Below are 15,065 nucleotides of genomic sequence, written 5' to 3'. Positions count from 1 at the left end.
TGGGGATTTTGGCTGGGCACACTCCACTCAGAGCCTACTGATGAGCTGATGACTTTCCAGTCTGGGTCCACAGCCAGGATTTTGCCCTCGAACTAAACTTACCTGGCTTTTACTGGAGTCTCATCAGCAGATGAAACTCAACATGTCCCCAGCTGAATTTATCAACTTTCTGATCCCTCCCTAAGCCTCCAGGTTCCAAGTTCCTTGTATTAGTGAATGTCACCACCAAACTCCAGTTGCCTGATCTCCAGAATTTGTGCATTTCTCTATTGCATCTGCCATTGTCCAAGAGTTAGGCCACCATTCTCTGCTGTCACCATAGCTCTGTAACCAGTCTCCCTACCACCATCCTACACACACACACACAGACTACACACACCTTCCCACTGCACTGCATTCAGATTTGAATACAGATATAATCAGTTTCCTCCCTAAAACCTTCACTGACCTCTCTCTTTGCATTTAAGATACAAAAAAAATCTAAAACTCTGGCTCACCCTTCAAGCCTCAGCCTGAGCATCATGCCTCCAGGAAGCCTTGTCTGTCATCATGCTCTCTGCTATAGCCTGGAGCCCTGTCTGCCTCCCTCTCTGGACGGTGGTTGTCAGGGCAGAAGGCACGACAGTGATGTTGGCCATTGCCTTGCCCCACTTGGGTACACTGTGTGAACCGGTTAGGTCAGCGTGACTCTCTGTGATAAAGAAGCGTGTGTTTCTGCATTTCCAGGTTGTTGTTTTTGTTTGTTTGTTTGTTTGTTTGTTTTCCCCACAAAGACAACTTCCCACTAACATGCTCAGTATTCTCTTGCTGGTCTTAGTGTTAGGTGTCCGGTTCCTGTGCATTCTCTAAAATGTCCATGCTGTGTAAATATCCCTAAAAAGGTGCCCTTTGCCATGGAGTGAGTGAGAGCATGCTGCCTGCTTTGCTCTGATTCAATCTGGTGGCTTTTGTGGGTAAACTCTGAGTATCAGTAACAGCCATTTGTTCCGTCATTCCTGTATGTTAAATGCTGTGCCAACTATTTCTCATGAAAGTTTTGCTTCCTTAAAATGATGCCATATGTTAGCTAGGTACTATTGTTATCTCCATTTTACAGATAAGGAAACAGACTCTGCCTCTTACCTTAGCAAATAAGTAGTAGAACTGGGTTTTGAACTCAGTGCATGCTGCAGCATTAAAGCTGGTTCATCTTATGAGAAACAGCTATGAGAGAAACTCCTGTTTATTGTTATAAGCTTCATAAGTAACTAGGATTTAAGGGATTCAGCACAGGCTTTTAAGCCAGCTTCTGTAGCTGTGAAATGAGGGAAACCCGTTCATAGGAAACATTGTTCATAGGAAAGATTAAATGGGATAAGGTATGTAAAATGCAGAACGTAGAAGCTAGTACCTTGGGGCCAGCACTGTGGCATAGCGGGTAAAGCTGCCACCTGCAGTGCTGGCATCCCATATGGGTGCTGGTTCCAAGTCCCCACTGCTCCACTTTCAATCCAGCTCTCAGCTAATGTGTCTGGGAAAGCAGCAGAAGATGGCCCAAGTGCTTGGGCCCCTGCACCAATGTGAGAGACCCAGGTGAAGCTCCTAGCTTCAGGTTGCCACTTGGAAAATGAACCAGTGGATGGAAGATCCCACTCTCTGTCTCTGACTCTGCTTTTCAAATAATAATTAAAAAAAAAAAAAAAGAACAAACAAAAAAAAAAAACAAATAAGCTAGTACTTTAGAGTTTCCTGAAAAGTGATAGCTGCTTTTACTGATGTTGTTCTAAATCTGCTGCTAGTTTATTCACAAGAACTTTAGAATTTGAAGGAGAACTTGCCAAAGAGAAAGTTGGGTTTAGGTCTAAATGAATTCTTAGAAAAAAAAATAGAATGGAAAAGAAAAAGTGCGCTTTTCACTTAGACTATATGCATTTGGATAGTTCATTCTAGCTCACCTGATTATGTTCTGTGTTCTAGAAGCCAATACTGCGATCTAAAAAGGTGCCTCTTTTCAGTGTTTTAACAGTGCTGGTTACATACCCACCAAAAAGCTACATGAGGCTATCTGAAGATGTCAAATTTACTTGCACTTGACTTTAATTATATTGTGTCTGAATTTTTAAAATAACAAGCTCATTATAGCTGATGAACTATTTGAATGGGTGGGATCTATAGTAGAGAAATACTTTTTTTAAAAGACCCTGATAGTGAAAAATTTGGGGGCCACTATTTTATATCTCAAATAGGGTAAAATACTTGTTATTGTATCTTTTTCTGCTTTATTAGTGTAGGAACTTCGGTTTGTAATGATTCATCCTTTGCTACAGTTACATAGCTTATCAAATAAGGGAGTAAATGAATGGGAGTGAATTTATTAATGACAGTTTTTCTGAGGAGTCTTTTATAGCTCTCACCAGAGTTACTTCAACCATGCTGTTGTGATGATTTGTAGTTATAAGGTTCATGTGGAGAAATAAATAGGCAAAAGGTATTATGTGGATTAGCACACATATATAAATAATATAAATAATATAGAATAATATATTAAATAATTAATATATTAATGTATAATAATAATAAATAAAAATAATTTGAGTGTTGTCCAGGAATATAGTACCCACAGATAGGCCCTATTTAATATAAGATTTTAGTATATATGTGTTGCTATATTTATTTATCAGTTACAACATCCTAAAGGCATTGTCTCTTTAGCTTTATCTCATTCAGTCCTCACCACAATCCTAATTAGGTAGATTCTCTTATCATTTTTCTTTAAAAATTTATTTATTTATTTATTTGAAAGTCAGTTACACAGAGAAAAGGAGAGGCGGAGAGAGGGAGAGGGGGAGAGAGAGAGGAGAGAGAGAGAGAGAGAGGTCTTCATCTGCTGGTTCACTCCCTAATTGGCTGCAATGGCCAGAGCTGCGCCGATCTGAAGCCAGGAGCCAGGAGCTTCTTCCAGGTCTCCCATGCGGGACTTGGCCCATCCTCCACTGCCCTCCTAGGCCGCAGCAGAGACCTGGATCAGAAGTGGTGCAGCCGGGACACGAATCGGCACCCATGTGGGATGCTGTCTTTCAGGCAGTGGCTTTACCCGCCATGCCACAGCACTGGCCTCTATCCTTATTTTTTTAGAGGAACCTGAGTTCAGAAAAATGTAGCTTCTCATGCGCTGTCACGTAAGTAGTAAGCGGTAGAATTGGAGCATAAGTATAGTCCCATAGCGAAGTACCTGAGTTTGAGTCTCTGTGGGTTCAGCTGAGTCCCAGCTCCAGCTCCCAATCCCAGCTTCCAGCTGATGCAGACAGGTGATGGCTCCTGTAGCTGGGTTTGTGCCACTCACGTGGGAGAATTGAATTGAGTTCTCAGCTCTGGTTCGGCCTGCCTAGCAAATAGGAGCTTTCTTTCTCTCTCTGCCTCTAAAACAATTGAAAAAGAAGAAAAGGGAAATAAAGCATTTGTACCGTAAAATACAGGAATGAAATATTGTACATTAAATATTAACTGATTAGATAGTGGTATTGAGGTGGTTTTCTTGCTTTATCTTCTGAGTTTGGAGTAATATGGTATTTTATTTTTACAAACTCTATATAATTTATTCTTTGACCCACAGGATGGGTTTCCAGATTTTCAGGATTCTGTGCAGACACTCTTCCAGCAGGCTAGAGCTAAGAGTGAAGAACTTGCAGCTCTTAGTTCACAGGTAACAAACTACAGATTCCTATTTCATAGTATCATTTATAGATTAAATTTAAAAATATCTGCTTCAACTAGTTTTAGGTATCCGAGGACTGAATTTATTCTGGTTTTTAAAATATCTGGTCCACAGCCATATCAACAACTTAATCATAACCACTTGGTTGTTTTTTGGTGTATGAACAGAATTTCATAGGGAGCTACTTATTTATTCTTTCTAGTTTTATAGAAAATGAGATAGATTCTCAAGAAACCTCAGGGAAAAAAATTTTGATTCATTACAGACATGTTGACTGTACTGGTTTTCAATAGTTGTTTTCAAAAATTGTACGGATTTTCAATAAAATACTAATAATCAACATTGTAATTATTAAGTCATTTAAATTCAGACATATTGGAAAAAATTGGTAAGGCTGCCACTTCAGGTGCTTTTGATGAGAGTGTGTTTGCACACAGAAACAACATTTAGAAAAGTCATTTCTGCAAGCGTCTTTTAGGAAGCACTAAAAGATTGATAGTGCTGCTTCTGAGTGATTGTATTTCGTCACATTTAAGACCACCAAGTTTTGTTTTTTCATGTTAAGAGTATGAAAAATATATTTCTCCTTGAGAATGCATATTGAAATATTGTCATTTAATTAGTATCAAGTTGAGATGAAATGAAGTTATGATCTCTTTGATCTGGTTTATGTACATTTAGGAAAATGGCATCAAAATATCCTATTTAATCTGTGAATTAACATATTTTACTGATTGATTTTAACACTATAAATCAGGATGTTTTGTAAGCAATTGTATGTAGCAGTTTCTGTTCTTGTACTGCTCTCGCATGTGATGTGGCATTAACTTCTAACCTGTGCACATATCTGTGCATTAAATTCTTGGGAAAATATCTCCAATACACTGCTTTGAATGTCACATGCAAGTAATTTGGAGCAGTGCGTAATAAGGAATATATAAAACTCATGCAGAGATAAATTTATATGTCAGCTAACTAATTTTGTATTTTAAAACATGTCTTTCTATGATTGGTTGGGAAATCCTGCAGTTTCATCCTATGATGAGGCGAGGTCCTTGTTGGCATTGACGTTTGCCTGCATAATTTGCATTGTTTAATTTTAGTGGGAGAAGTGTTTGTCTTGTTCTTGTAGACAACCGTTTTACACCTTTTTTCCCCAAAACACACTGTCATGTCAGAGTCTGTGTAGTGCCAGATCCTAAAATAAAAATGCCAAGATTTCACCCTATTAGAAGCAGTCTATGGCAGATGTTGCTGTTTATCTTAGGTTTCTTTTTTTAAAAAATCCTTTGAAGGACCCAGTACCTTGTAAAACAAAACTAAAGTTATTTTGCTTTAGAATTGAGATAGAATTCCCTTTATAGGGTTGAGAAGGGAATCCAGCATTTTATGTTTTAACATGATGATATAGACATCTATGCATATTTATGGGATGTATATACCACATGAAGTGTGAACTAATTTTAATGAATGCTAAATATATTTGCTGGAGTCTGAAATTGGCATCTTTAAGCCATTAGAAAATCTAGAATATTTTAGTGACTGATTTTATTTTTGCTTTACTTACTAGCAGCCTGAAAAGGTGATGGCAAAGCAGATGGAGTTCCTTTGCACCCAGGCTGGCTACGACAGACTGCCGCATGGCGAGAGAAGACTGTCGGCAGGACTCTACAGGCAGAGCTCAGAAGAGCACAGCCCAAACGGCTTGACTTCTGATAACTCAGACGGACAAGGTGTGTCCTTAGGATGACCCATGTTGGACAGGCGCTGTGGCGTGACAGGTTAAGCCACTGCTTGGGACGCCTGCTTCTCATATGAGTGCCTAGGATAGAATTCTGTAGCTCCACTTCCAACCTAGCTTCTTGCTAATGCTTCTTGGAAGTCATAGGATGATGGCTGAAGTGCTTGGGACCCTGCCACCCACATGGAAGACCTGGATGGAATGGGTACCAGACTTTGACCTGGCATACCCCCTGTTATTGTCTGCATTTGGGGAGTGAGACAGCAGATAACACTTCTCTCTCTCTCCCTTTTAAATAGCTGAAAATAAGCAAACATTACATAAAATAGAATGACCTATATCTTTTGAGCCATCACCATTGTACTGTAAAGAGACACTGAAAAAAATTGCTGATTTTAAATCTTGATATTTTGTAGAGACTATTTTCTAGATTTTTCTATCAAAATTAATTTTTGTCCCCCTTTCTAAGAATGAAGATATTTATCCTATAAATTTTAATTTCTGAGTGTTTTTACTTTATTATTCCTATATAGATCATTCTTCCTAAAGATACAGATTCTATCAGAGATGTTTCTCCCTTTTTAAAAGATCAAAACTTCATATTTTTTAAGACTTACAACATTTGTTTCTTTAAAAATGATTGATTGATTGATTTGAGAGGCAGCATTACTGAGAGGGAGGGAGACAGAGAAAACTTTCCTCTGCTCGTTCATGCCCCTAGTGGTTGCAACAGCCAGGGCTTGGTCAGATGGAAACCAGGAATCCAGAACTTTATCCGGGTCTCCCACATGGGAATGGGCCCACACACTTGGGCCATCTTCTGCTGCCTTACCAGGTGCATCATCAGGAAGCTGAATCCAAAGTGGAGGAGCCGTGACTTGAACTGGGGTTCATATGCGATTCTGGCGTCACAGGCAGCAGCTTAACGTGCTGTACCACAATGCTGTGGTCCCAGCATTTGTGTCTTAAGAGAATATGGTAATTGCTTGTAAAGTCTTATGACAAAGACCAGTGCTGTGGCTAAGTAGTTTAAGCCTCTGTCTATGTTGCTGGCATCACATATGGGTGCTGGTTCATTCCCAGCTGCTCCGCTTCCAATCCAGCTCCCTGCTGATGGCCTGGGAAAGTAGTGGAAGATAGACCAGGTGCCTGGGCACCTGCATGGGGGACCCAGAGGAAGCTCCTGGCTCCTGGTTTCAGATTGGCCCAACTCCAGCTGTTTCAGCCACTGAGGGGGTGAACCAGTGGATAAAAGACCTCTCTCTCTGTCTATCCTTCTCTCTGTCTGTAACTCTGCCTCTCAAATAAATAAATCTTTAAAAAAAAAAAAGTCTTATGACAGAGTACAGCTCTTAGGTTTAGAAAGCTATGTGAGTATGTTTGCCATTCTGAATATTATTTGTTTTCATGCCCTCACCTGAAGAAAAATCCCATCATTGTTATTCATGATTTTAACTTTTTTTAATATTTCCTATGTGTCAGGCATATTTGTAGGCATTGAAGTGGCAGCAGAAAAGAGACAAGTCTTTGCTCACTGAGAGCTTACATTCCAATGGCAGGAGTTATACAGTATATAAGTACATAAAAATATTGCTTAGTTTCAGATACTAGTGTTTGAAGAAAAATAGTAATTTTGTAGTACATTTAAAATATTATTAATACTTTTTAAAAGACTTATTACTGTTCTTCAAAAAATAAAATTATTTCTAAGTAAGAATACTATCTTAAGAAACATTGTGCAGCTATGGAACCAAATATTATAAACGCCACCAAATCAGAGTGCTGTAGAAGAAAAAAATACTAGAGAAACGTTTTAGGTGAGGTCTTCTTTAATTTCTCCAGTAGTTCTTATTAAGACTTAGTGAATACAGAGCAGAGGCAAATATGAAAGATATGATGACTCTGATTTGTGACACCAAGATAATGAAGTACAGGGGGCAGTTTGCTAATGTGATGGATTTAGGTTATGATAGAATATGATTTAACATATAAAGCATTTTTTCTGTATTAATTGTTTTTTCATGAATTTTGGTATAGTTTTTATGCCTTTTCATCTGTAACTGGTTTGAACCAATTTCACTCTCTTAATATTTATAGTTCTTTGGTTAATTACATGACTTCCTGGTAAAATGGTTGTACTAGTGTAAGAATGTCTTACAAAATAGTTCATTTTCTGAAATGCACATGCATGTTGGGATCTTCAGTTTTATGTTTAATTTGTGTTTAGCTCTTAAAATACGTCCTGGAAAGGGGCCAGCACTGTGGTGTAGCGGATTAAAGCTCTGCCTGTGGTGCTGACATCCCATATGGGCATCGGTTCATGTCCTGACTGTGCCACTTCTGATCCAGCTCTCTGCTATGGCCTGGGAAAGCAGTAGAAGATGACCCAAGTGCTTGGGCCCCTGTACCCACATGGGAGACCTAGAGGAAGCTCCTGGATCCTGTCTTCAAAGGGGCCCAGATCTAGCTATTGCAGCCTTTTGGTGGGGTGTAAACCACCAAATATGAGTGGATAGAACACCTCTCTTTGCCTCTCCCTCTCTTTGTAGTGCTGCCTCTCAAATAGATAAATAAATCTTAAAAAAAAAAATGCCCCGGCAAAATTTTATCCTTGGGACTAGGATGAGATAACTTGGCATTTTCCTCCCAAATTATTATTTTAAGTATTTTTCCAACTATTATTTACGTTCTTGAGTGCCCATTGACTTTCCTCACTCTTCCTAAGGAGCATTCCAGCAACTTGTGAAAACTTACTGTTTTGTTTTTGTAGTATTAAACTTTATTTTTGTTATTTATTTGAAAGGCAGAAAGAGAGTTCACAAATGCCCACTACAGCCAGGTCTGAGTCAGGCCAAAGCCAGGAGCTGGAAACTCCATGCAGGTCTCCCACATAAGCACTACCTGCTGCCTCCCGCCGTGCATGTTAGCAGGAACCCGCAACCAGGAGCAGAGCTGGGACCCAAAGATATAGGCGCCCCCAGGGGTCCCCTAACCACAATACCAAATGCCTATCCTGAGAATTTATATTTAAAGAAAACTATGGTATTTTTTATTTTAGATTTATTTTATTTATTTGAAAAAGTTAGAGAGAGAGGTAGAGATAGAAAGGTCTTCTATCCGCTGGTTCACTCCCCAGATGGCCGCAACGGCCGGAGCTAAGCTGATCTGAAGCCAGGAGCCAGGAGCTTCTTCCGGGTCTCCCATGCCGGTGCAAGGCGCCAAGGACTTGGGCCATCTTCTACTGCTATCCCAGGCCGTAACAGAGAGCTGGATCGGAAGTGGAGTAGCCAGGACTAGAACCGGCACCCATATGGTATGCCAACGCTTCAGGCCAGGGCTTTATCCTGCTGCGCCACAGCGCTGGCCCCACTATGGTATGTTTTTAATCTTGTTTTTCTTTTCATTAGGAGAGAGACCTTTGAATCTCCGAATGCCTAATTTACAGAACAGACAACCCCATCATTTTGTGGTGGATGGGGAGCTGAGTAGACTTTACTCCAGTGAGGCAAAGTCCCAGTCATCAGGTGAGAATGTGGTTTATGATCAGAGAATAGCACCTGAAAACAGACATCTTTAAATTCTGTTCTCCCCTTGGCTGCCACACGGGTGAAAAAACAACAGTGTCATTACTAAGAGTGCTGCTGGTCAGTTCTTCTCCCCTTGCAAATTATAGATTGCCATAGTATCAGCCAGTCTTTTTGAGAGTGTAGATACTCTATAAAGAATCATAGAAAACACTCATCATGCTTGTGACTATTACGGCTAGCTGCTACATGTACATTTTATGTAACTTTCATACAAAGGTTAATCTGGGTAAGAGACTGGTTTGAGTTTGGCTGCTTTGCCCTTTCCTGGAATAACAGTGTGAAACTGATGAACTCTGCTTACTCTGCTGTTAGGAAAACTTTGTGGATCAAAATCTAAACTTCATGTAGATGCACTTTGGAGATAATACTCGTATTTCAGAAATAAACTGAACTCTGTAGAAGGGTAATCATTTCTTTATAGATATTTACATATTTTTTAACCCAAATAAAGTGAGTTAGAAAAAGTACTAGACACTAGCACCATTTGAAAGAACTTAGTATCATTCAGTCTTTGAATTTAAGTAACTTTAGGAATCAATCAAAATCACTGGATTTTTTCTAGTTGAGGAAACTAAAGCCAGATTAGTGACTCTAGATTTGTATTATAAGTGGGAAAAGTAGTTTTACAGCATTAAAGGTTTAACTTTTATATTGTCACCTTACGTGTTTATAGGCAAAAGGTTATCAAGAGAGTTTATGTCTTCCAATTTCAGTTATACTCCTAATAGTTGATGCCCAGAAGGCCAGAGTACTAAATACTTTGTTCTGTGACACTGTTGTGCTATTGAAATACTTAATTTGAGCCACTTTATTTTTTTAAGAAAGCTTTTATTTAATAAATATAAATTTCATATGTACAGCTTTTGGAATATAGCGGTTCTTCCCCCATACCCACCCTCCCACCCACTCCCGTCCCACCTCCTACTCGCTCTCCCATCCCATTCTTCATTAAGCTTCATTTTTAATTTTTATATACAGAAAATAAACGCTATACTAAGTAAAGATTTCAACAGTTTTCACCCACACACACAAAGTATAATGTACTGTTTGAAGACAAGTTTTACTGTTAATTCTCATAGTACAAGTCATTAAGGACAGAGGTCCTACATAGGGAGCAAGTGCACAGTGACTCCCATTGTTGATTTAACAATTGACACTCTTATTTATGACATCAGTGATCACCTGAGGCTCTTGTCATGAGCTGCTAAGGCTATGGAAGCCTCTTAAGTCCACAAACTCTGACATTATTTAGATAAGGCCATAATCAAAGTAGAAGTTCTCTCTTCCCTTCCGAGTAAGGTACCTCCTTCTTTGATGGTCCTTTCTTTCCACTGGGATCTCACTCAAAGAGATCTTTTATTTAGGCCATTTTTTGCCACAGTGTCTTGGCTTTCCATGCCTGAAATGTTGAGCCACTTTAAGAATGTCAGCAATTGAGGAATTAAAATTATCATAAAACAGTCACATCCTGGTGTTGTATTTTTTACAACATGAAAAATTGAACTATTCTTTAAAGTTCTTAAAAGACAAAGTTAAGACACTTACTGCCAATCTATATTCCTTTGAAGACTGCATATAAACATGTATAAAACCAGTTATATCGGTCATTTGTGTCTTACCGTGGGAACACACTTTGTATCTCTCTTGCAGTTCAGCTATGGTTTTAAGTAGGACAGAATAAGGGAATGTCTTTAAAAAAAAAAAAAAAAAAAAAACTTTTTCTTTCTCTCCTGTTTTGTAGTAGAAATAATACCAGTTCAGTATAGACCAGACTTGGGTCCAGGTCTCAGTACCGACATTTGAGTAACCCTTTCTGAGTTACATAATTGCTCTGCCCCTCAGTTACTTCATCTGGGCAATAGAAATAATTTCTACTACATCAAGTAGTTATGAAAATTAAATAAGATAATATATATGAATTGTATGGCTGACATGAGTTCAGTAAGTGATAACTATTGTTTTTATTACTCTTACGCAGATCTTAAAATCTCCTTCTGTGTAGAGAGGGTATGTTCGTAAATTTAGCTACTTCATTTTAATAAACTAGTAGTCTGGTTACCTTTCAAGGTATGGATGTGGATCTGTATACTTGTTTGTATGTGCATATGTGTGTCTAGCTCCCAGTGCCAGCACTCTACATAAAGAGAACATTTTATTGTTCTGTAGTGTTTGGATGAGGTTGAGATAACTACACGTATTTAACTCCATTGAATGATTTTGTATTAAAGAAGCATCATCATTCCTTTATATCTGTTTCTGCTACCTTAGTATGTAGTGGTTACAACTTGTAAAATCATTGAACATGTTTTTCTGTCTCATTTCTTTGTTGATAGTAAATATTTTAACCAAATAAAACAGCTGGAGATGAGTGATTAGTTTATATCTTTATCATGTTGGGCCAAGCATTTAATAAAACTGCGTGTTCTGTATGCACAATGTTTTATATGCACTCTGTAATTGAACTGTTGTGTCTCTTTATGTATATACTATCCCCATTTTATAGATGAAGACTCTTAAGGTTTAGAAAGGTGTGTAACTTGCTCAGAGATACATACATCCTAGTAATCAGCAGAGTTGGAATTTAAGTCCAGAATCCAAGTTCTTAACCACCACTGTATAAAAAATTTTTATACGAATTTGCAGAATCATGGGTAGTTGCTGTTACTTCCTGTGGAGTTTGAGAGATTGTTTTATAACGTTGATTTTTGTAGTCCACTGATTTATATACTTTGTTTCTATTTTTATGCAGAGAGCCTTGGGATTTTAAAAGACTATCCTCACTCAGCTTTTACCTTAGAAAAGAAAGTCATCAAAACAGAGCCTGAAGATTCAAGATAGCTGTGATTCTCCCACTGTTCTCTGGAAATGGCATCAATTTAAGGAAAATGCTCCATCATAGAAACAAGCCTTAATAACCAATGTTGCCTCATTCAACTCAAACAGATTTCATAGCCAAAGCATAAGGAGTGATACAGTAGTTGTGGAAAACTAAACAACAGCCACAAAAGAGAGAATTGAGTGTCGCAATCTGTAACAGAAATATTGATTCATTCACATTCCTGTGTAAGTTGTTTTATGTGGAAAGGCTTACAAATTAATATTGTAGCCATTCGTTATTTAAGAATGTACAATGTATTTGTGTAATTTATAGAAGTAAAATCTAGATGTTAAGACCTTTTTGGTCCAATAGATGTGGATGCAGTTTATTTTACTTGAAATCTTGTTGTGTACTTTTTAGTGTATTTAGCATAAATATTATTACACATCAAAGTTTAGAATCTTACAGTCATAAAAAGGAAAGTTTAGGTGATGTAGTTACTGGTAAGGTTGCAATGATTGTGAAAAAATGGAAAGCAAAAATACTCAATTCAAACCAAGGAAAATTTTGTGGATTTAATATTTGATAAAACTGATCTGATCTAATAGGAAATGTGTAGCATTCATTTGATAATGTCATTTTCTCTGGTTTAATCAGTGCATATTTGCACAACTCATGGAGAAAAGTTAGAAAGATGAGCAAAGAAGAAGAAAATATCTTTTAACTAAGTTGACCCAGATTGTGTTATATAATAACTACTTAAGGTGTGACAAAAATAGGAAGCAGTTATCACTCGGACAGAGAACTTAAGCAAGTGGAGCTGTAAAGCCTGGACTTCAACAGTGATGTTTCAGAATGTGTTAAACAGATGAAGACCTGGGGTTATCCCCACATGTGATAAATGTGGTGGCTATTAACGAAGGCTGTAATAAATTAAGTACCATACTATGTCCAGGAATTCTTGTCTGTATTCAGGAGTCTGAGAGGTTAGATGCTTCTCACTGGGGAATATTTTCCCCTGCAGCCATCACAAGTGTGGGCAGTCATGGCACCCACATTTGCTGACATGTTTCTATGAGGTTTAGTGGACACACATACTCATTATTTATTTTACAATTTCATTTTGATACACCTTTCAGATTTGTGAATGCAGTTTCTCCTTAAAATTCATTTTAACTTGAAGGTATGTTTTAATTCCCCCTATTTAATTAATGGACTGTGTGCATATGTGGGGGTGTACTTAATGTTAATAATGTACTTGTGTCCTTTTGGGAATTGCACATTGGAATCCATAGTGGGAAAAAAAATACATCTGCCAATAGACATTCTTTCTGCTGATTTAGGAGAAGACATTTGACAGCTTTACTTAACTTCCTACAGATTACCTAAACCCAGAGATTGCCAAGAAGAGTACATTGACATGATGTATGTGTTGTTTTGTTTCCAGTTCTGCTTTAGATCATAACTGTGTAAAAAAAATTAAGTCATAATCTGTTATACTAAAATTCGTCAGCCAAATTTTAGAGGACTTGTCTGCACTGTAGTCTCTGATCACTGTCACATACATAATTGCTTTTTCGTTTTTGATTTGCAGGAGAGCTTTTACAGTAGAAACACCAGTGAACAACTTTTATACTATTAAAAGGCTTTTTCCCTTCCTAAATGTTTTATTGTACCATAGTGTTCTGCCCACTAAAGAAGCTTCTTATGGACCTTGCAACTTTGTTGCTAGCTTGAGGTTGATTATTGTGGTTGTATTGTTCACTGTGTGTAGAAATAGTATGAGTACGATTTAAATAGAATGTTCAGTTTTTAATATTAGCCATAGCACTGGTTAGTATCTCAGTAGTTTCATGAAACGTTTCCTGTATTCTAATCTATTTTGAGAAATTTTGTGGGTTTTTTTTTTAATTGTGTCTTACAGTTCAAGTTTGTAGGTTTTAATAAGTAACAATTTTTAAAGATGCAGTTGTCTTCCAACTAATATTTATCCATCTTTTATGGACCCACAAACTGCATCTTTAAATCCATGAATAGGTTTCCTTAAGTATCATACTTTTCTCGTCTTTCATGCTAAGTGATAAGGAAGAAGCACAAGAAGAATTTCAGTAGAATACAGTTTTTATTTTATAAACACTAATGTATTAAACTTGCTATACATTAAAGCAAATAATATATATTTTTATTTGAATTGTATATATGAATTGGATGTTATAACTAGTTGATTTTTTTCATTGTGTTAGAGGTATTTTCACTGAACAAGGTCAATTGGTTACCTCAGTATTACAGCCAATATAGTCCAAGGGACCATTTCTCCCCAGATCTGTGTTATACTTTATTGTGTGAAGTCTGCATTTTTGTGACTCTTAAAGTTGTTGGTGAGGTGGGACGAGTGCACTTGCTTCCTGTGGCAATAAAGATTTTCTGTGCCTCACACATTTATGTCAATAGCACTTTCTGCACAGTACTTTCCACAGTGGGTGACATTAGCCTATTCTGCCTCCCTTATCTGATCATTTTGGCTGGGCTTGGGTGTGAGGGGCCAGGAGCTCAAGTCTTAAATGATGACTAATGTTATTGTCAGCTGCCTTCATTTCCAGCGAGTGCTCAGTGACACTGGTCTGTCAGAGAGGTTATTAGTTCATGTTCTCAGGGAAAGTTTTTATGTCATTTTAAAAGCACCGTTTCTGACCACCTAAATTAATAAATGGAAGGAGGAGCATTAGTATTTAACATTGATAATAGGTCACATTTGTATAAATATGGCGTGGCTTCAGTACTATAGGCTAATTATGTGAAATTGAGCTAACCTTGTGGTGAACAACCAGCAAAAACCTTGCAACAAAGTTTTAGTGTCCAAGTTTTGTAGATTAATCTTCAGTAAAGAGTTTCAAACGCTGTGCTAGGTGCCGGGGTAGGGGTGAAGGCCACAGAAGAGTATGTGATCCCTGTGTGCCCTGCAGGAGCCCAAGGCCCAGTTCAGATGGTTTCTGAAGCCACTCATACAGACCACAAATGTATGTTACAGAATTGGGATGGATATGGAGCTGATGTGCAGGTGCATTCTTGTAGCATGCAGGTGTTAGGGTAGTGGGCACTTGACAGGTGAAAGCAAGCACGTGTGGGAAGTAGGATGCAAAAGAAATGAGCCAGGGCTAAGCTAACACAGAAAGAGAGGAAGACACGAGATCTGATGGAAGGCCACAGTGTGGTGCCTTTCACCCT

At 38.0% G+C, this 15,065-nt stretch overlaps 1 protein-coding gene across 3 annotated transcripts in view; it reads left to right on the top strand.

Annotated features, from left to right (window-relative positions):
* The window catches only part of NAB1 (NGFI-A binding protein 1), a 50,446-nt gene extending 36,170 nt beyond the window's left edge, over positions 1-14,276 (top strand). For 2 of the 3 annotated variants that reach the window (XM_017342992.4, XM_089330176.1), the window contains exons 5-8: positions 3,593-3,682; positions 5,268-5,427; positions 8,843-8,959; positions 11,772-14,276. In XM_017342992.4, the coding sequence (XP_017198481.1) occupies positions 3,593-3,682; positions 5,268-5,427; positions 8,843-8,959; positions 11,772-11,860 (456 nt within the window). In that variant the 3' untranslated portion in view covers positions 11,861-14,276. Of the gene's footprint in view, positions 1-3,592; positions 3,683-5,264; positions 5,428-8,842; positions 8,960-11,771 lie in introns of all 3 variants that reach the window. The other variant, XM_002712343.6, reaches the window with a different exon arrangement.
* The last annotated feature ends 789 nt before the right edge of the window (positions 14,277-15,065 follow it).

Source organism: Oryctolagus cuniculus, chromosome 3 (genome assembly GCF_051225735.1).
Source record: "Oryctolagus cuniculus isolate XC-2025 breed Fujian yellow rabbit chromosome 3, ASM5122573v1, whole genome shotgun sequence".
Taxonomy (NCBI): Eukaryota; Metazoa; Chordata; class Mammalia; order Lagomorpha; family Leporidae; genus Oryctolagus; species Oryctolagus cuniculus.
This window is presented reverse-complemented; position numbering and strand designations above follow the sequence as displayed.